The sequence below is a fragment of the Anguilla rostrata genome, chromosome 7, assembly GCF_018555375.3.
Source record: "Anguilla rostrata isolate EN2019 chromosome 7, ASM1855537v3, whole genome shotgun sequence".
Lineage (NCBI taxonomy): Eukaryota > Metazoa > Chordata > Actinopteri > Anguilliformes > Anguillidae > Anguilla > Anguilla rostrata.
In genome coordinates this window covers 50,028,158-50,049,869 of record NC_057939.1, presented here as the reverse complement: position 1 = coordinate 50,049,869, position 21,712 = coordinate 50,028,158, and the positions used below count along the sequence as shown (strand labels likewise).

General features: G+C 45.6%; 1 protein-coding gene across 5 annotated transcripts in view; it reads left to right on the top strand.

The window, feature by feature from the left end:
- LOC135259944 (receptor-type tyrosine-protein phosphatase delta-like) overlaps positions 1–21,712 on the top strand; it is a 550,399-nt gene that overhangs the window by 444,026 nt on the left and 84,661 nt on the right. For all 5 annotated transcript variants that reach the window (XM_064344912.1, XM_064344911.1, XM_064344908.1 and 2 more), the window contains 2 exons: positions 14,355–14,500; positions 16,542–16,683. In XM_064344912.1, coding sequence (XP_064200982.1) covers positions 14,355–14,500; positions 16,542–16,683 — 288 coding nt within the window. The remainder of the gene's footprint in view (positions 1–14,354; positions 14,501–16,541; positions 16,684–21,712) is intronic.

The following is a 21,712-nucleotide window of genomic DNA, read 5'->3' as shown; positions in this document are numbered from 1 at the left end:
TCTCTGGAGTGTTTGACCTTTTTTTTTTTTCCCCTGCTGTAGAATGGAGTGTAATTCTGCCAATGTCTTGGCTTTATGTTGTGTTCACACAGTCGCATTCTGTATGGGGTCTGTGCTATGCTAATACAGCTAGTGGCGTTCTGTGCTGGGTCTGTGCTATGCTAATGGAGCTAGTGGCATTCTGTGCAGGGTCTATGGTATGCTAATACAGCTAGTGGCGTTCTGTGCTCGGTCTGTGTCATGCTAATGCATCTAGTGGCACTCTGTGCTCTGTCTGTGCTATGCTAATGGAGCTAGTGGCGTTATGTGCTCGGTCTGTGCTCTATTAATACAGCTTGTAGTATTCTGTGCTTGGTCTGTGCTATGCTAATACAGCTAGCAGTGTTCTGTACTGGGTCTGTGCTATGCTAATACAGCTAGCAGTGTTCTGAAAGTACTGTTAGGGTTACAAATGATATTTGTCAATATGCTGAAGTGGTATAATCTATAATAGTGGCTTAAGCGGTGGATAATAGCCCAAGGAGCTGTTTCTGTATGTATTAGCTGTTTTACATACGTCATGGCGTGAAATCTGGTAGTAGTTCTTTCAGCCTAGGTCACTGATAAATCTGAGAGGCACAGCGTCTAGGCCGATGCCTTTTGTTCTTCCCGGTTGCCAGTGTTGGTGCTGTCAGCTCTTTTTTGGCATTCAGTTCAGTAATCTCCGGCTTCCAGCTCCTCGCCTTGGCGTCGTCTGCCGAGCGAGCGGCGCTGAGAGCGGAACGCTCGCCGGAGACGACGCGAGGCGGGAGCTTGGGGAGGAGCAGGAGGAGGAGGAGGAGAGAGGGAGAGAAGGAGCGGAGAGGGAACCCGTTAATGGCTGCAAATGTTTGCACTCGAAACGCGGCGCCTGTCTGTTTGTCCCCCCCCCCCCCCCTCTGATTCTGTCAGCTGGAGAGGGGAAGCCAAAGCTCCCGAGGACAGCAGGCACTCAGGCAGACGGAGGGGCGAGCCACGGGTCCTTAGCGCGCTCCTCTCCCCATGTTGCGCAATGTCTGCGTATCCTGTGCTGTTCCTAGCGTGCCGTTTCACAGGCAGATTAATGTGTTCCCGTGTGTGTGTTCATGTGTGTGTGTGTGTGTATTGTGCGTGCACTGTATATGTGTCTGATTGTGTGTGTGTGTGTGTGTGTGTGTGTACGTGCGTGTGTGTGTCCATGTATTCTGTTTGTGTGTGCATGCGTGTGTACTGTGTGTGTGTGTGTGTGTGTGTGTGTGTATTGTGTATGCACTGTATGTGTGTTTGTGCATGTGTGTGTGCGTGTGTGAGTGTGTGCATGCATGTCTACTGTGTGGACGATAACTCAGAATACAACCCTCCATGTCCTCCCACCATTCATGCGTGTGAGCTCAGAACACGTATATCTGGTTCTGTGCATAAACCTTTCAAATACACGATGATGATGATGATGATGATGATTTTATTACTATTATTATTAGTACTACTTTTACTACTATTTAGCTTTTATTTTGCTGTTAGTATTAGTAGATTTAATAACTGTAATAGCTGTGTCGTTGTCATTAATATTAACATTGTTAATAATACTATATTCATATTGTTGTTATAATAGTGAACACTAGTCGGTTTGCTGTAAACACAACAGTGAGGAGCTGCACAGCAGTAGTAGCCTGTGCCAGCGCAGCCAGCAGATGCACAGTCATTTTCTCTCTGGAACGGTGGTGTGTCCTCAGACGTGCTATTATCCACAGACAGCCGCTGCTGCTGCACGCAGGGAGATCGACCAAAATACTCTGAGCCAAGCCGGTATTCCTCCCCATCCGAACGGCCTTCCAAAGGTCCCGCACACCTGCTGCTGCTGGAACGTCTTTTTTAGCCTCCGCAATCGGAAAGGCATAAATGCTAAATGTTATTTTTGCCCTGTATCTCCCCTGTTGATCTGTATCGTAGCCAGTTTTCTCTCTCTCTCACCCTCTCTCTGTCTCTCTCTCTCTTTCTCTCCTTCTATCTCTCGTGCCATTTAACAGATGCTCTTATCCACAGGGACATACAATGAAAACACAAGTGCAAAGATCAGGGATCGAACTGCAGTAATTCTCCGGAGAGGGGAAAGTATAGCCTCGAGAGAGATAGAGAGAGAGAGAGTGAGACAGAGAGAGTGAGACAGAGAGCGCAAGAAGTGGAGCTGCGATTTATAACTCAACTGCACTACCGAACACTAAACCAAGCTGTACGGACAAGAGCAGAACTACTCTGGTGAGCGGTTGAACTGCATTGTGTGATCAATGGTGAAGAACAGAACCGCAGGCTCTGGAAAAAAAAAAAAAAAAGAGTATCAGGTGTTTGGGTTCGGTAAAAGCTCCAGAGAGGTGGGGTGAGGAGAAGGAGGGCAGACTGACGAGGTGTTTGTGTCTGAACGTGTTCCATCGTTTTTCAACATCGAAATTCTGTTTTTGTCGTTCGTGTTGAGTGGAGGAGGCAGTGCTATATAAGATAATGCCACATACGCTTTCACTGACCGCAGCGTTTCCTTTTCATAAGCCCGATGCGAATGAATATGCAAACTTCTTCATTTGAATGAATAATAAATAAATAAATAAAAGTCAAAACAATTAATAAAAGGCTTTCAGACCATTAGTCACAAGCCAGTAATGCTGTCTTACAAAAAACATGATTGTTAGATTTGCTTGTGAGAGCCACAAAGAACCAGCCAATGATGCTGTGTATACACTTCCCTCAACAGATGACTAGTCTGGTTGGAGCAGTAATATTCATGGACAAAATTAACTGCAGCCATTAAAACTAGGAAGTTTATAAGAGTAGGTTCATTCAATGTGGCTAACTTGTTTTTTGTGCGAGAGGGTTATTTCCTCTAAAAGGGGGATATTTAGTAGAAGGTTTAATATTCCTTCTTTATGTCTTACTCATTTACCCTGTTAAAAACGTAGTGTGGTAAACAGATAAACGGACTGAAACTACAGCATTTATATGAACAAAGCTTGTGCTCATGTTTAATCTGATATCAAGGAGCAATTAGAGTAACAGCGCGGAAAACAGGCTGACTGCTACCTTTCTGTCCCCAGTGACCTGCCTTCTGGCTGAACTCAAGTGCAGCAGCTACTTTTGATTTGCTTCAGATATTGGCTCTGAGTCTGTTGATGGATGACAAAGAGGCTATATGAAAAAGACAGAGTGAAAGAACATGCACACACAGGCAGACACACATATACAGTACACACACATATATACAGTACAGACACACATTCCACACTCGCTGCACGCATACAGTACACACACAAACACACACACTCCACACACACACTTTGCACTCACCACACACACACACACACACACACTCCGGACACACCACATACACCACACACACATAAACAGTACACACACACACACACACATTAAGTCCTTACTCCCAGCATTATTTTAATGAGGCCTCTTGAGGTTCAGGGTTCTGTTTGTGGTGGCATTGCACTGCTGCTAGCAGACATGTTTTTGCATTTTCCCCCCCTCCTCTTTTACTGTTCATCTGTTGACCAGTAAAATGAAGTCAAAATTAACCAGAAATTTTGGTTTGAAAATCATTTTTATTTTTCCAATATATTTTGTAGTTTATTTTGTATTACGTTGATGCATGTTACTGATAATGTTGTTAAATATTAGCATTTTGAAATGAGTTTAGCTTTGTAGAACTTCAGATAACAAGCCAACATTTTTGCTCGCTGCAATAAATTCCTACTTCTTCACAAGGGACTTACTTTTTTGATTTGTTTCTTCCTGTTTTAATCAGACTGTTACCAGCATTACGGACTCATTTTAAGTCAGCATAGACCTTATATGTTTGGAGATTATTTGGTGGATACAAATGTGCTTTTCCTTGAAGCATAAAAATAACAAAATCTATCACCGTGGCTAATTGTTCACTGCTTCTTAAGATCAAATCCCCCCCCCCCCAATTTGTCTTATTGCAGTTGCCTAAAGATGCATGCGCATTAGTCTTTATCATTGAAATCCAAAGTGTTGTACAAGGGATTCTAGTGAAGGGTTAAAATCTATAAATTAGGAGTATGTTTTCGGAGTTAAGTGATAGTCTTCCTAGTCAGCCAAGGGCGCATGTGTCTTCTGAACGCTCATATCTCAGCTCATACAACGCTGTTTTCCCAGTGGTGTCCAGTCTCTGTTAGTGTACGAATGAAGGAAGATTGAAAATAAGTTGTAGCCTACTGTGCAATTTCACCTCTGTAAAAAAAAAAAAGCTAGTTAATTCCCTTTGGAAATATTTGGATGTTTCGGGATGTGTTTTTGTGGAGGCGAAGGAATAGGCCTATGTGTTTCAGATTGACCTTGGCTTGGCCTGACGTGCAGTAACTCAAGAGGAAAGACTCAGCTTGCCAGATAGGAAATAATCAAGTTATTATTAGTCGCGAAGTTCGTACTGACGCTTCTCTGGCAGGGAAAAGCAGATGGCCCTCCAGTTGTAGCCGATGTAGCGGCGGGGCTAGTCCTGGGCCAGGATTCGGGGGCTTTGGCCGTACCCCCCGTGTGTTAACTCTCATCCCGAAGGACGGAGGGGGGGTGGGGGGGTCCCAGCGCTCCAATGAAACGCACACAAGCAGCGATGGGCCCTTCGCCCTTGTCGGGGGGCGGGCTTTATTGCGTGTCCGGGTTGTTACGAGGGTGTTCTGCTGTGAAAAGGTTTTGAAGCTGCGGCACGAGCAAAGTTTTTTTTTCTTTCTTTTTTTTTTTTCTGGAGGGCCGTAAAATTAATGGCCTATAAAAGGTCACTTTTGTCCGGGAACTTCCTTTCAATTATTCTCCCCCCTGCAAGTTGTGTAGAGACAGACCGAACCAGGGCGAGTATCACTTTGAAAAGTAAGATCAGAAAAAAGTTAGGTGTCGTTCGAGTCTTTTTTTCTTTTTCTTTTAAGGAAGGGCTTTTCTTCTTTAAATCTGTAACCTTCCCTTTGACGATGGACTGATTCTAACCTCGTCAGTCCACCTTCATTGAGCTCAAGTTCAGTGTCTGGGATTAGTTCACCCAAGCTGTCTCCGGGGGTTTTTAGACAAATGAGGCGTTGCGGTGGATTGGCGTTCATTGTTATGCCTCCCGACTGCCTGATTCTGATTGAGCCGGTGTGTCAAACGCTCTCAAAGTACCAAAGCTACTTTCCAAAGCTCGGGTATCAGCGAGAGCAGGCTAACATCTAGACCAGGATTACCTGACACTGCTCTGTCTTACCTGTAGGGCCATAGAGAGGCTCAGTAATCATCATGTTTATTCAGGATGTTGGGCCTACTGCATAGTCAATGGAGATATGAACTGAAAGGTAGCTGCCGCTTTCTAACAGGCATTAGTAATCAAATGCTGATTACCTGGAATGTGTCCTGATGAGTAAAATTCCCCAGTTTTCCAATTTCACTAAATTACAATGGACCCCTGTGTGGGGAAACGTGTGTGTGTGTGTGTGTGTGAAGACTTTTCATTGATGCCTTCCAAGCTTTATTGGCCTGATGGTTTCATCAGTCTTGTAGCTTATTTCTATTTTGTATTACTATTATTACCATAATTATGCCTGAGATGATTATGATGATGATGATGATCTCACCCCACAGTTGATAGTAAAACACGTTTATATCAAATATATAAATTAGTACAGCACCAATATAGGCTATAACAGAAAAAATGAAAATATGTAAATTATCAATATTTCAATTCTCCCATTAGATGTCAGTGTCAGATGAATTGACAGTCTAACTGAAAATGGCCCCTGACTGCCCAAGCATGGTATTTTCATTTGCCACACATATCCAGCATACAAACAAAGACTGAGAATTTTTACTGACTCTGTCAGTAATAAACGAAAGTAATTATCATGAGGACAAGAATAATTTTATCCATCTGTTTGAGGATATGCAAAAATGACTTAATTTGTGTTTTTAAACATGTTTTGGTGAAGTTTTACAATTTGATCTCATACAGTGTTCCTGGATGTTTATTTTTATTTTTTATTTTTTATTGAGTCCTCCATCCAGTCTGCTATTTTGCATTGTCATTAATTCTCAATTATTTCAATCGTACGATGTAATACTTAGCTTAAAGCTTACGGACAACAATTATAAAATAATTATTTGCCGCATCCTGTGATAACGCTGCTATTTAATGGAATGTTCTGTTGCACGGTGAATAGCTGAATGAACCGACGGGTATTTGTGTCGGCTGCAGCTGCTGTGTGTCCTATCAGATAATTAACTTTTTGCAAACATAATGCGGAGACTACTGAGGAGAGGCGAGCGCACAATTAAAGAAACTTATCTGTTCCCTCTGTTATTTTCACCTACTGGAGAAAACTGCCAGGCTGCTGGGCCAAATCCAGCGTTTCGGCTCGAGATCTTCTCCACGGCTACGATTTCAGCATTTTCACCGTTACAATTTTACACCCTGTTTCTGCGGAACGACAAAAAAGCACCGCTTAATTACACCGAGAGAAATGGCAAACTGTGTCCACCCTTTACTGGAGTGGATTAAACTGTAAATATATGAACACAAAATACTTTGCAACACTTTACAGTATGCAAATATGCAAAATTAGAGCCACTTTCAGATATGTGCAATATATGTTTACATTGCAGTTTATACTCCGGGCAAACATAGTTATTAGTTAATATATAGTCTACATGTTTACAATAAATCACAATAAATGTATACAATATATTGCAGTGCATTATATTTCTGTGGGGCATCCTGACAGAAATGACAGATTAGGCCCTGACTGAAATGGATAAATCTACAAGTCCTGACTGAAATAAAGTTAGCATTTAGCACGTTAGCATGTTTACCTGGCTGTCTGATCATGCGCTGATATTGTGAGGTACGCCACGTGCCCCGGCCCTTCCTGTGGTACCTCTCACGCGTTTGCTGTGACTGGGCCCCGCGCTGACGCTCCGGGGTCCCCGGTGTAAGACTGTTCGCTGTTCCGTAATGTCTGCCGATGAAGGGGAGGCCTTTGAAGCTCCTGCTGTGGCTCTCATTTTGTTCATTTTGAGCGTTCGGGAGGGCTGAGCGTAGCGCCATCTGTGTGCTGGGTTTATTAAGTGGCAAACTCAGCCCCCCCCCCCCCCCCCGGCTCCTAATGTGTCCCGCGGGAGGTGCCGGTTGATGTATAGTCATAGAGTGAGACATCTGTCGAGGGGGGGGGGGGGGAGAAACTGGTACAGGAGCCTTGTGTATCGCAGCTTTTCAACTTCTGGTGCATCTTGAGTTTGTTCCGCTGGCTGTTCTGATCCGTCTGGAACAGACGGTGTTTAGCATGCCGGAGTTCCGCCGTTTGCCAAGCCCACCGAGACGTCGTCCCTTCTTCAACTCGTACCCGGTGAGACACGCAGAGATAGAAAACACTCTTTTCCCTTTGAAACAGAGCAATGCGACGTGCTGTTTCTGAATCTGCATTGTTTGCGTACAGTGTGCCACATCCACTACAACTCGGTTATCCTGAGTACAGCAATGCATTGTGGGTGTTTTTTTTGTCTTGTTTTTTTTTTGCCTGTGATAATCTGATTGGCACCTTAAACGCAGGTGTGGGAAGAGTAGGCCTGTGGCCTGTGTTTCTGAGGTTTGGAGAGCGTTACGTTGATGTTTAAGGGCACCCCAGTCCCTGTGCTCTCCGGTCGGAAAAGGCCGCTCTGAAACTGGTGGACGGTTAATGAGGTCAGCGGGATGCGAGGTGGTGGTGAGAGTACTTACAGGTCCGCCTTTCTCACCGGCGCGAGCTCCGAGCGCGATTGGGGGAAACGTGCTCCACTCTGGTGCCCATTGATTGGACCTGTGACCTGTGACTCTCCCGTGGAGCGGGGCTTTTTTTAAGGGCTCGTCTCCGGGTAATCGGTGTACCTGCAAAACAAAGAGAGGTGTATCACGGCTGGGAGTGCTTTCACAGAAGGCCTTACGCTTTACTTTCTGGGCCGATTGTTTTTCTCCCAGACGTGCCTTTTTTTTCGCAGGCCCCCTTTTCGTGCCCCCCCCCCAGCCCGCTGCATGCTCCGCTGTTCTCACCCCTCGCACCCCTGGCTGGGGTCTCTCCCACCCCGCCATGTCCTGGGGTTGCACAAGCGAGCGGGGGAGCGGGGGAGCGGAGGACAGGGGCATTATCTATGCTCTCTGAGGCGCTCTTTGTGTGGATCACCCTGGCTCTAGGCTCTGGGAGCTGGGGGCCGGGGGGCCGGTGGGGGCCTGCCCAGCAACGCTGTTGACGCATGACTAGCCGAGCCTGACTAGCGCTGCGAAAAGTCCCATTGAATTTGTACGGGGGGGGGGAATCATACGCTTTCAGCTTTGACCTAATAACGACCATTCCAACGGGGGGAATGTGAGCATTATTAATTGCTCGGGAGATAATGGAAATCCTCGCTTTATTATTAAGTCCTCTCCTCGCGATTTTAATAAATTAACTTCGCCTAATGGCTGTTGTTCCAGCTTTTCGGGAGCGGGTTCCGAGGGGCCGAGGTGGGGCCGTGTTTCCCAGCTTCGTTACGCGCGACAGGCGCTGGAATATCGACGGCGAACGCCTGGCAGGACTGTACTTTTTAGTAAACATCCCGAGTGCATTAATGTACGATTCCTGATCCCGTAATTAACGGTCCTTCAGACTGCATCCCTTCTCTCGTAATCGCTAATTGCAACAAGCGGTGCATTTCTAATTAAGGCTCGCAACCATTGAACGTGTTATGCAAAACAGAAAATGCTTATAATTAAGCAGCGGAGTTTGTGCACTTTAATTGTATCTCATTGTATGCAAACTACTGTTCGTTTTTTTTTTAAATATTCTTCCCGTGCAAAACTCTAATCAGTAATGTACAGCAGAACACATGCCAAATGTTTGTGAGGGTGGTCCTGCGTGTCCCTTGACATTCTTTTTTTCAGTTAACTGTGCCATAGCTCTTGTGAATTTGCGTCTCAATAAAAAATAAAATTTCCTTTTTGTAAAAACGTATTTTGACTTGAAGCAGGATTTTGTCAGCTGCAGGTTTATAGATAAATTATGCACACTGCCTCTCAAAAAGTTTTTTTTTTTTTAATCAAATGAGGGATTCCTTTATTCCAAATTGTGTAGCATTTGTGAAAAATGTCCTTTATTCGCTCCTGAAACTTCATTCCACTTTTAATCACAATGAGTTATATTTGTCTCATTCAATGTGCTTCTCTCTTATATTTATTATTGAAGGTCTGACTTTCTTCTTCCTGTCAAAGCTTAGTCACCGAAACATGTTCTGGTAATTGGATGGCTTTGTTCTCTTTATTTCACTAGATCAGATTTTCCTAGCTTTCAGAAATTCTATACATGTAATAACTTTGTTTAGGCAATAACGCATAGCCTACACTGTAGGATTTTTTTAAAGCTGACTTATGCATCTTGATGATCCCATTAACATTAGAGTAGTGACTGGGTTTTCTGTACTGTCTGATGTCTGTGTTTGTCAGGTTGCTAATGAAAGCACCAATGGCTAAATCCATTTTGGTGTCAATTTTGTTGAACGAGGTAATCAATATTGTAACTTAGATGTCTAGTTGCTAAAAGACTTAAAAATGAACATAGTGACATCTTTGAATGTTCCTTTGATTCCTCTGTCCTTACGAGCTGATAATATTTTCCCAGATTGTCTTTCATGTAAAAGCACATTCATTCCCTACGAGCCTCCTTTGAGAAAAAGTTCATATTCTAAGAGAAAATGAGGCTGTTATTAAAGCACTTGAAACTGAATGAACCATTCAGTGGCATTGTTTTAAATGAATGCTCTGAGAAAGTAAAATAGTTACTGACTCGTACTCTAAGCTGTTCTTCACTACCATCTTAGAGATCCTTCCACGTTTACTCCTTTTCAAAATGGACTTTACCTTTTTTTTTGTGTATGCGTGCAATCATCTGCAATCCTTCAAAACAGAGAGCAGAGAACTTAACGTCATTTCACCTGTCCGGGGTAAGTACCCCGCACGGCGGTGTTCTGGTAGCTGCAGTACCGCACGTTCACCGCCCTCTCCCATTGTGATTTACCGCAGGGATTTACCACAGAGATTTACCTCGGAGATTGCTCTCGACCTGCGAGCCTTTTTCAAGGGCTGCTGCGTAGTGGGGTCAGAGACTTCAGAGAAAACCCCGCTGGAGTCCTCCGGGGGCCGCCGTTAATATTTCATTCAGATTTTCCCCGAGTCGCTTCCTGCCTTTTATTTCACCGGCCCGGAATCACAGCACTGACAGGTAAAGAGAGGGAGAGGGCGAGCCTGGGGTGTCAGAGGGTCGTTAAAAAAAGAGCGCCTTGCGTGTGCAAAGGGAAAGGGGCCTTAAATAGCGAGCTAGTTGTCCGCTACAAAAAAAAAAAGATCACCGTTTTTAAATATATCCCCTGAAGTCCGGAAACCTGTTTGAAAGATTGTCTGCGTCCGTCGGCCTCAGAAACAGTTACCACGGCGTCGGCCCGCGTTAAAGTGAACAGAGAAGCAGGGGAAGGTTTCGAAGCGTAGCTTCCCTTTTCATTCATTTGGCGAGGCCGACAGGCTTTACGCAGTGTCCCGGGGAGCCGTGCGCGACGCTAACGTTTTAGCTCGCACGGGCTTCACACATTTCATTTGTTTGCGGGTGACGGCTTAGCGGCGGATTAGCCGAGCGGGGGCCTGGTATTAATTCAGGTAGATTAAGGCCGCCCTCAGGAAACCCCCGCGCCCCCGCGTGCGGAGGGGCGATAGCCAGGTGTCCCGCGCTTGTTCTCCTGGTCACGCGCCGAATTTTTCCAAAGGCGGAGGCAATTTAGTTTTTTTTTTTCCCTCGTCGTGCTTGTCCTGTCATCGGCTTGCAAATAAGGATTTTCTCTGAATGTCCGAATGCCATTACAGCAGATTTTATGGCTGCAAAAAAAAAAAAAAACAACAAAAAAAACTTTTATGTCACACCCACAACTGGTATAACATCATGGGACCAGTGTACAACATCGGTGGAGACATTTTCGAGAATTGTTTTGAATTTATTCTTTGTGCGTCAGAAAGCCATCCCTTTTACTGGTAGGGTAAAAATAAAAGCATGGCAATTGCGTTAGCAACATCACGTTAAGGCTAAAGCGCAGCATATGGACAGTTAACTAGTGCATGTGACTCGTTTATTATATGCGTTGCAATTGGAAGCAAAAGCGTCAGTCCTGTTGAAAGCATTCCAGTGTAATCCTTAGACTACTGTAACGGCACACACATTATTCTAATTTTAGACAAAGGCCACAAACTGCCCATCAACGTATCGTTTGCTCTTTCGCCACGTACCCGTGAGTGTCACGGTTTCAAAGCCAGGCAGCATGACACCATGAAAACGATGTTCATATAGCCGCAGCAAAACTAACCGAAATGATTGCATCTCACGTGCAAATGAAAATATCTGCAATTCCCAACGGTTTTTTTTTTAAACCGTCCACTTATGAAGTGAGACATTCCAGACATTCCATCCATCCATCCATTATCTATACCCGCTTATCCTGGGCAGGGTCGCGGGGGGATGCCAGAGTCGAATCCCAGCATGCATTGGGGCGAGAGGCAGGAATACACCCCCGGACAGGCCGCCAGTCTATCGCAGACATTCCAGACGTGGCCACCCTAAATATTTCCGCGCACGTGCGGAATTTGCAGTGCTAGCATTCTGCCGTTGGATTGGGTAACTGTGGTTTAGGTCAAGGTTCCATACTGTAGCTGTCTTTGACATTGGATACGGGGTGCTTTTAGAGGTGCGGGGCTAAACTGGCTCTGCTGGATTATTTTAGAGGTAAAGTATGCAGCACGAGGCTTATGGTGTACCAAAGTACGTTTCCTTGTTTGCTCTTTAATTTTCCCGTCTTTAACCACTTGTGTGTGTGTGTGTGTGTGTGTGTGTGTGTGTGAAAGTATGTGTGAGTGTGTGTGTGCCCTGGTTTTTTTTTTAAATAGGAGGTTTATTAAAATGATATTATGAAGCCTTAGCCCCTGTCTAGCTCCATACCACAGTGGCCGCTGCTGTTGTAGTGGATGTTTGGATAGACCATCGTCGTAAATCACTGCCCAGTGGGCACAGAGGGGCAATGAACAGCCTCCCGGCTAGCGGCACGGCGGCCTATCAGTTTCATATCAGACGGACCCGCCGGCCCTCGTCCGCCTGGCCGAGGAGCTCCGAGACGAGCACGTCGGCCCGGGGCCAGATCTCGGGTCTGTCGCCCGCGGCACGCCGGGCCTGAGCGGGTACGGGCCATGCCCCTGGGGTTCGGCGGCACGGGGGTGCGGGGACGCGAACGCGCTCGACGGCTCGGTCGCTTTGGCGGCTGCTCGGTCGCTCTCGTCCATTTCAGCTGCGGTTCGGGCCGCCTAATTGGCGGTTCCGGGCTCCGTTTTTCGGCTCCCGACCCTGCTGGCGGAAGGAAAGGGGCGGAGCTTCGCCCTCCCACCGGATAAATGGCTTTTTCTCGCTGCGGCGAGTCGCGGCGCCGGCTCCCGTGGCAACGGCTACACGGCCCCATAACGGCTCGCTGAAATGATTAATAAAACTCCAGCCGTTTGCTGCGTGTCGGAACAGATGGAGTCGCACACCTCATTTTGATCTCGGTAATCTGCGGGGATAGCACCGTAATATTTTAAGCCAGCATCTGTGGAGTCGGAATTCGCCGAGCTGACTGTCTGCGGGAAGGACACAGTTTAATATCGGAGTCGGGGGGGGGGGAGAAAAATAAATGACTGTTTATTAAACGGCTCGTAATGTTCCGACAGGCTTTTGTGTGTGGGGATGCGGGGAAGGGGTGGGGCTTAACTAGAATTATCACTCAGGCAGAACCTGGCAGTGAGGAAGTACCACAGAAGATTGATATTGAAACTAGAGAGCGGGAAAAAGGAGTCCATGAGTGATGGAGTAGGTAGTAAGATTCTGTTAAGATGCTGGGTATCAGAAGAATGAGAGAATGAGAGGATGATTCTCAGAAAATAATATTACCATCCATATGGCTCTCCCTCTCCCTCTCTCTCTCTTTCTCTCTCTCCATGAGATCATGTTCTTCTCCAGCACACTCACCCATAGGCCAGTAAAAGGGACCAGTTGTTAATTTTTAGCCAATGGCACAACCCAGACTCAATCAAGGCTCCGCCTACTTTTGCAGTCGGGGCCAATCGGAAGCAAGTGAACGCAAACTGATGAGTGAAAATATGTTCGATTCATTGGGAGGAGTCATTGAGAATCCAAGATTCTCCTGCCGCTGCTCTTATTTACGGAGTTCAGATTGCACGGAGAAGGCATTTGTTACTTGCTCAGGTCCCGCCCTCTTCTTCTTCATCATCTACCAGAGGGCAGGGGGCGTGTCTTAAGGGTCGTGAGATGCACTGTGGGTGTTCCCCCTCAGCGCCGTCAGCCGAAACAGCGGCGGCGTCGGCGACGGGAGGGGGCCGGGCGGCGTTGCCACGGCGTTCTTGTGGTGCGGCGCGCAGATGTTGACTTCACAAGCGAGCGGCGCCGTCCCTTCGGAGAACATTAACGAGCTGTCAGTCGGCCAGCTCCGACGCGCCGCGTCCGCTCCGGGCAATCTCGCCGCCGATCCACGCCGGTCCCGTTGCCACGGCAATTATCGCCAAGCTGTCGTCGGACTGAGGCGATCTTGAGAAAAGCGGGGGCGTCCTTCTGAAATCTGAGGGGGGGGGGGGTACAGTGGTGTTAAAAATGTGGGATTTTTACACAAAATATGTGTCAAATAACACCAGGGGACTGTTGAATGTCAGTCAGATTTGCACATGCAGTGTTTCCTTTAGCATTTTTCTCTCAGGAAATTACGTTTTGTTTTTTTGGACGTTCAATCAACAAATGAATGATTAACATTTCAAATTTATGGCTATTTATGCTACAGCTTAATGATTTATTTTCTTATGATATGACCATTTAATTTATGCGTCCAGTCTATAAATTCATATGGGAAGATTTGACCTGGACTTAATTATTATGCCACATCACAATGGTAATAAAATATTTATGGTCCTCTCCAATCATGGTGAATACATACTGATCATCAGCAGATACATTTAGAAATTAGACTTAAATCATGAAATATATTTTCAGACTATGAGTTAACCCTTTGAAGAGAAGGTTTTTGGAATGTTTTTTTTTTTTTTCAGAATTATACGTCAGTGTTCTAGAACTCCGTTGCTTTCAATTACCAGTAGCCATTGTTACATCAGAATTAAAATGTTCAGCTAAATACATCAAAATCACACATACGATAAATTGAGAATGAAAAATAATGATTCCAAGGACAGAAATGTTAAATTGAATGCTTATAATCTTTATTTTTGTTTCTCTCTTTCTCTCCAGCACCACCAAAATTTTTAAGAACCCCTAACGACCAGACGGGAGTACAAGGAGGGGTAGCCTCGTTCATTTGCCAAGCCACGGGCGACCCAAGGCCCAAAATCGTGTGGAACAAGAAGGGGAAGAAAGTCAGCAACCAGCGATTTGAGGTATTAGGTCTATTGTTCTGATGTAAAATGCTCGACATTTAAATGCCTGAAAAGTGCTTGGCCCTTTCCCATAATCCCTCCACCACGCGTGCGCACTGCGATGCTCGTGCCGACTCCAGTAATCACTTTATCTGGCTTTTACATGCGTGATTTTAATAAGGAAGTACGGCGAGATACAGGGGGGGGCAGATTCGGCAATGAAAAGAGCTGTCTTTGAGCAGATACCTGCGGCAACGTCATGTGACCTTTCTGCCTGCCTTTCCGCCGAGCGACAGCATTCGCTGCGCAAAGGGAAAAAAAAAAAAGGAGAAACGAGATTCGCAGCGCGTCACGTGGTCCGAAGCTCTTTGGCTTTGTGCCTTTTTTTTTTTTAATGCATGCCTCTTTTATTATTTGGCTGGATATTTGATTTTTATCTCGGCTTTGGCTTCCCACCATTAATAACACATCATTGCTGAACACTGATAAGATTCCTATTAATTTCCGCTACGTTCCATCAAGACCCCATTGTGCAGTTTTTTTTTTTTTTTTTTTGTAAGCTTTCCTCGCCTGCTTAAATTCAGCAGTGGCTTGGCTAAAAGGGGGGGCCCGAGCCTTTTTCCTGTTACGGCCGCTAACAAACAGCGATCTAATCTTATCAGCGTTTACGGCGCTTCGCGGCAATGCATGCGCTCGAATGGCGAGCACGCGCCTTTTTTTTCGCCCGTCGCCCATCGCCTCGCGGACGGGGTCAAACCTGGCATGGCCGACCCTCGCTCCCTCACGCTCTCATGACTAACAAATTCATTCCCCCCGCAGAGACCAGAGACCCGCTCCTCCCGCTCGAACTAGGCGGCTTTGTTTGTGCCGCTGAACTGCATAGCCTCTTTCCCTCTCAGCCATGAACTCAGCTGTTTATTTAACATGACCTGCACAACCTCCGACGCCCCCCACGCCCACCCCCTCCCCTCCCCTCCTATCCAATGTGTGGCTTATGTAAGATGGAGGTGTTTATTTCTGCGGTGTGTACCTGTATTTTCCTTACTTAAACTTGAGTTGTTACCCAGGCGTTTCTAGAAACAGTGAGTATATAGCATGCGGAACAAACTACGGAACGCCCGTTTGTGTCAGTAACCGTAACGTTCTGTGTGTCGTCCGTTTTGTCCGATAGGGATAGGCCTCGTCTTTCGTGCTGTCCGTCACTTTGTCATAAAACGACCGTCCGTTGCGGTCCTCGGACTCACATCCAGATGTCTGTTCTCGTCCTGTTCCATCTACTTATTTATTTACGTGTACTTGTACTCCGTTACTTATGTACCTATTCCACAATGCATCGTGGGGAAAACAATGTAGAGCCTGTTAAAATATGAATGACAGAACTTTTTTTCTAAATTTGGGAAAAACAGTGCAACGGAATCCTTTGAATTATCCTCTTGTTCCAAAGAATACAATCTATATTATACATGATAAAAATTTATATGAATTCATATGAGACCTGCAGTGAAATTGGCACGCAAACGAAGTGCCTTGACTTGCATTGTAATACGTTTCATCCTGTCTGGAAACATTTAAGTATTAAGCACTGTGCCTGTGTGCAGTCCTTTCCAACACAAACAGGAGGAACTATTTGTGCGTGTAATGTCTTTTTTTCCCCCTTCTGCATATGATAAACATATGTGGTTAAAAATGCTGATGGATTATGGTTATATTATGGAGAAATGTGGTGAAACATGTAGGTGATGCATCTGGATTTGTCTGCTTGGTATAGCTCTACTTCCAGCAGGAGTGGAATTGGTACATATTGAAACCTGTACATAATTACAGATGACCTGAAAGCTTCATTAGTTTTCAGATAAAGTCTGCTTACATTTGTCCCAAAAAGCCAATTGTAACCATTTTAAAAATTAAAAAATCTGTTTTAACAGACGTCTGAAACACTTCATGTCACCTACAGTCATTAAGACAGGGTTTAGAAGTCTTGTGTGTGTGTGTGTGTGGGAGGTCCGGCGTGCGCTGTGAACAAAAAAACTCCTTTAACATATCCTGTCTCTCGCACCTGCAGGTGATAGAGTTCGATGACGGATCTGGTTCTGTGCTCAGAATCCAGCCCTTGCGAACCCCGCGAGATGAAGCTATTTATGAGTGTGTGGCCTCCAACACTGTTGGAGAGACAAGCGCTTCCACGAGACTCACTGTTTTACGTGGTAGGTTCTCTTTTTTCACCCCCCCCCCCTCCCAAAAACCCTAACTTTCACTCTGTTCCTTTAAAACTTCTTTCACCCCGCCAGCCAATCAGGTAAGACGAACGCCTTTTCTTCTACTACCTCCACCACTTCTGTGTGCGCCTTTCTTTATGTTTCTTTCTTTCTTTCTTTCTTTCTGTCTTTCAGAGTTGTCGTTTCGTTGAAGTGTTGTATTGGAGGACTTTATGTGCATTATTCTCACCCAGAGAATCAAAGGGGGCATTTTTTTTTGTCTGGGCACGTTTCTGTGGCCTTCAGTCTGTTCATTTGTTATTAAATTAATTTATTCAGTTTGAAAATGAATGAACTCATTTGTGATAAGGTTTCTACTGTGAGGCGTAGAAAGTGTGGAAGTGGCTTCACCAAAATTGGTGAAGAAAAAAAACCTTATATTTAACTGATTAATATGTAAATTACTTAAGTGTGTTCTTTCATTGTTGGCTTGTAGTACTACTGACTTTACTTTTTAGGAATCGCATTTTCTGGTAGACTAACTAAACCATTTTAGTGAAAGTAAAACTGATTGGAATCAGCCAATTGCTAATTCTTAACAGGTAACTTGCATTTTTTCAAATATAACAGCGTACCACATGTGTATTTTATGTTTTGTTTCTCAATATATGTGCTCAATTTTTAGGGTCATTTAAATTTCCTAAAGCCACTGGCAGGTTGTGGATTTTACGTTTTTCCGTTGAATTGCATATACAAAATCGGTTTCCGTTAAAATAATGAAAATATATGACCAAAACATCAAATCCATACAGAGCCGATTTTTTACCTGTTCATGGCAAACACACTTTCATTTCCATGAATGAATGAATGAATGAATGAATGAATGGAAAATGCAAGTAAACAGTACAAGAGAGCACGCGTTTAGGTGCATTTTAATGGATGCTAACCAAGGAAGGGCTAAGAGGAAAATCTGCCAAACGCGTGGTCTCGACAGAACATATGTTGCGTCCTCAGCGGACGTAATACCTCAGGAGGAGGCCCGTGCGGGCGGGGGTGTCCTGCAGTTGTACCCCCACCACCCCCCTCCCTGAACCAGAAAGTGATGAAACGGCCTCTTAAACCGGCTTCTGTTGAGCAGGAACCCCTCGTGCTGGCTCCGTTCCTCTCAGAGAGGCCGAGTCCCCCGCCTTATCTCTTAAAAATGGCTGAACAAAGCGGCGCACCGGGCTCTGGCTTTGCCGTGGGGGCTTACTGAAAGGGTGGGGGGGGGGGTGAGTAGATTTCCATTGAGGCTGCTCTGTTTACACCATCGCTCAGTGGAATGGCGGAAACGCAGACGGCGGGAAATTTCACCCCTGCGTCAGCTCGGCAGCTTCCCGCCTCTCTCTCTCTCTCTCTCTCTCTCTCTCACATTTTCTCTCCCCCTCTCTCTCTCTCACATTTTCTCTCTCTTTTTTGGCTCGAGCCGCCCGACATTAGCATGTTTATTACCAATCCATTTCGCCCCCACCCTCTCCCACTCCCCCCCCCCCACCCCCGTTCCCCGTCCCCTTTGAAGGAACGCTAAAGCTCACATCTGTCGGAGAAAACCTCTGCTTTTCTCTTTTTCTTCTTTCCGCGGGGCCGTCGCGATAAAGCCAGGCGTTTTTTTTCCGGGGAGAAGCCGTGCGAGGCGCGAACAGAAGCCCCCCCCGGCAGGCCCCGTTTGGAAGACCCCCAGAGTCACCTGGAAGGGAAAACAAACTTTTAACTGGGGTCAGCGCGGGTCCCAGTCGCACCTGCCCGGGTGCAGATAATCCACTCTTTGTGGCCCCGCTAATGGGCTGGATTCGCGGGCTGACTGATAACTGCCCACTGTTGACTCTTAATAGGAGACGCATTAAAGCTGTCGCTCCCTTTTTTAACGCTTCTTTGTCTCAAGACCTTGTGCTTGTTTTTTTGGTGATGTACACTGAACTGGTGTTACTGTTTTTAGGAATTTGAAAAAAGGATTTCCTTGTTCAGGTGGAGTCTGAGGAAATCCTGTGCTTTGAAGTTTCTAGCATCGTGGTGCAGTTTATAACGCTCACACAGTTTCGCTGTAGAGAGCAACGTAGCATCTTCTCGTCACATCATAAAACATTCATGTGTATCTGAAGCCTTTTTAGAGGGCAACTTACTCTTCTGAATGATTGAGACATTACGCACTTTGCTTAGCTTAATTATAATTTGGCGCTAACCCACTCTTAGCCAGACATCCCTCTAGCCTGCCCCCAGACTGACAACTGAACCCCAGATGATTCTTAGCTCATCCGTCTCTAAGGATCCAGACTAATCTCTTCAGGCAGAGAATGAGATCTGCGTTTTTTTCATCTTGATCCTTTTCCAAAGACAGATTTTTTTTATTTGGTTGTATGCGTTCTACTCAGTGGCTGGGGCCTGTTTAACAGCACGAAATAGGAAATAACATATTCAGATATTTGAATTCATTTTTTATTGTTGCATGAAGCCAATATTCAGCATTTAGTGTGTGTTATATTAATAATGTATCAGTGCCTATATTTGTATGGGGTTTCCAGTACACAGTACACACGTTTATGCAGTTTTAACAGTAGACCATTCATTTGGACCATGCTTTTTGAATTCCCCTCTTCCACTGTATACTGTGGAAGACCAACAGTGATCTACCAGGGAGAAAACTGAATACAGCCAACCCTACCCCCCCTCCACTGCCCCCCCTCACCTGGAGTACACAAAATGTCAAATGTTTTCATTCACTCATCCTCCCTGTGATTTTTTATTGAGACAGAGCACCGCACGAGTGGGAAAAAATAAGCAATGAAGGATAATAATAAATTTGATCTGACTCGCTGTGAGGTTCATTTGGGTTGCAATGGCCTGTGGTGGAAATGGAAAGCATCTGTTGGGTAATGGGTTCTAGATGATGCCTGATTCCATAAAAGAGGAGCGCATTGTTGTAATGGCAATGCCACAAGACAAAGGGGGGAAATCTAAACAAAGAGATATTGTGATTCGGATGGATCTGGAAGGCAGCTAATAATGATTTTCATTTTAGGGGATTACATTTGCATGAACAGCAAATGAGGCACATGTCATACAGTATGATCTATATGTGTGTGTGTGTGTGTGTGTGCGCGTGCGTGTGTGTAAAGAGAGAGACAGAAAGAAAGAGAGAAAGAGAGAGACAGAGGGATTAGGCAGGCTTGAGACTAATGTGCATCATAGCCCACAGCAGTGTTTGAGAGAGTTTCGGATTTCTGTAAATTTTTCCCTTGCCAACACAGAATTATGGTTTATTCACTTGGGGGGACTTGAACCAACTCTAACAGTTGTTGAATTAATTAACTCTGACATTACATGTAGCTGAGTAAGAACTTGTTTGTCAAAGCACCAAAATGTCAGAACGCCAAGAGAAAATGTTTCTTTTTTTCATGGGCACGGACTATTTGAGTACATTCCCCTGCTAAAGAGGTGGCGTGGAGGTGAATGTGGCATTCACCGAATAGCTGGCTGCCTCCCTGCCTTCTTCGGCTGTTCCCCTGCGGAACTGGAACAGGTGCGGTGCAGTTGTTTGGCAGCTGCGGAGGCTAGGCTAACGCGCGGCTGCCGACGGCTGTGTGTGTGGTCAGGTTATGCTTCCAGCCGCCGGCGCCCGCCTCAGCTCTCGCCGGCGACGGAGAGCAGAAAATGGAAGCCGGCGGCAGACGCGGCGTGCGGCATTTCTGCGGCTATTGCTAAGAGATTGATGAGTTTGCGCTATTTACGTCCGTGTTGAGCGCTACCTGCGTTTTCACACGCATGTTTGAGAGAGATTTAATGAGATTCACATCAAAAACCTTGTCTCTCATTTCTGTCACTTCAGCAGCACCTGTTCGATACGGTGGCCCATGGTCACTGGTCACATTCAGCTGCAGTCAAATTCGGAGCTTTTGTTTAAATGCACTTCTGTTTCTGCAATGTCTACAGCGTACCCACAAAGCTGTGTTTAATGGTCACTTGGTACACACTGATATAGATTTTTACCCCTATTTGTGGTAGCTCTTTTTTTTGTGTGTGGATTGAAAGCAGCGGTTGGAAGTCAGGAAAAAACCCTTGAAAAAAAACCCTGTTAAAAAATCCTATACGTTCTACAGTGCTTTTTAGAACACTCCTTGGGGAGGAGATGTGTTTTGTTATCAGAACACTCATCAGGTTTCCGTGGGGACGTCGTAGCGGCTGTTCTAGGTGGAGGCCAGTGAGCGGGCGGGGCTCTTGTCAGCGTTAAACTAAGAGGCCGGGCCAAGCCGTACCGCGATACGGCGAAGCCCGGCACTTTGACCGAGACGACGTCCGAGAAATGCTGTTTCTGTACGGAGAGGCCGCCCACAGTTCTGACAGGGCAGCTCCGTCTATGTCAGACTGAATTTTTGTTTTTAAAAAAAAAATCAAGCTGAAGCCGCCAAGCTGAGACTTCGTGAAGCTGTGTCTTATACAGATTGGACGGGGTGGTCGGGGGCGGGGTTGAAGGGTCTGTTAACTTGCTTACATGGCCGAGTTGCCTGTTGTGTTGAAGTGGCGTGCTAATCAAGTTAGCTAATTAAAACGGCACGGCACCCCTGACATTAACGACAATGGCTTCAGTTGGTTTGGCCTTCGGTCGAGCTCCCCCCCCCCCCCCCCGAACGGTCTCAATTGGCGTAACCCGTTTCCACGGACTACCAACACAGAATGACCTTTGCCAGTCACTGTTAACACTAAAGCAGTCCTATTCATCTGAGGGGCATTAAATAGATGTTAATGGGATAAAAAGAGCGCCTGGAGAGAAAACTGATGTGGGGGAGAGAATGAATACAATGAAAAGGAAGAGAACTGAGATAATGAAGCAAATGTACTCCTTTCAGCACCGGTGCTGAATCTGCATGGACTGAAGAACCGTATTATAACCCGTCCGTGTCATTAAGCCCCTTATAGTTTGAATACTGTAGCTCCCATTTGATGGTGGTTATAGTTAAACATGCAGATTTTCATTTTACAAAATCATATGAATAGTCAAAGCTGT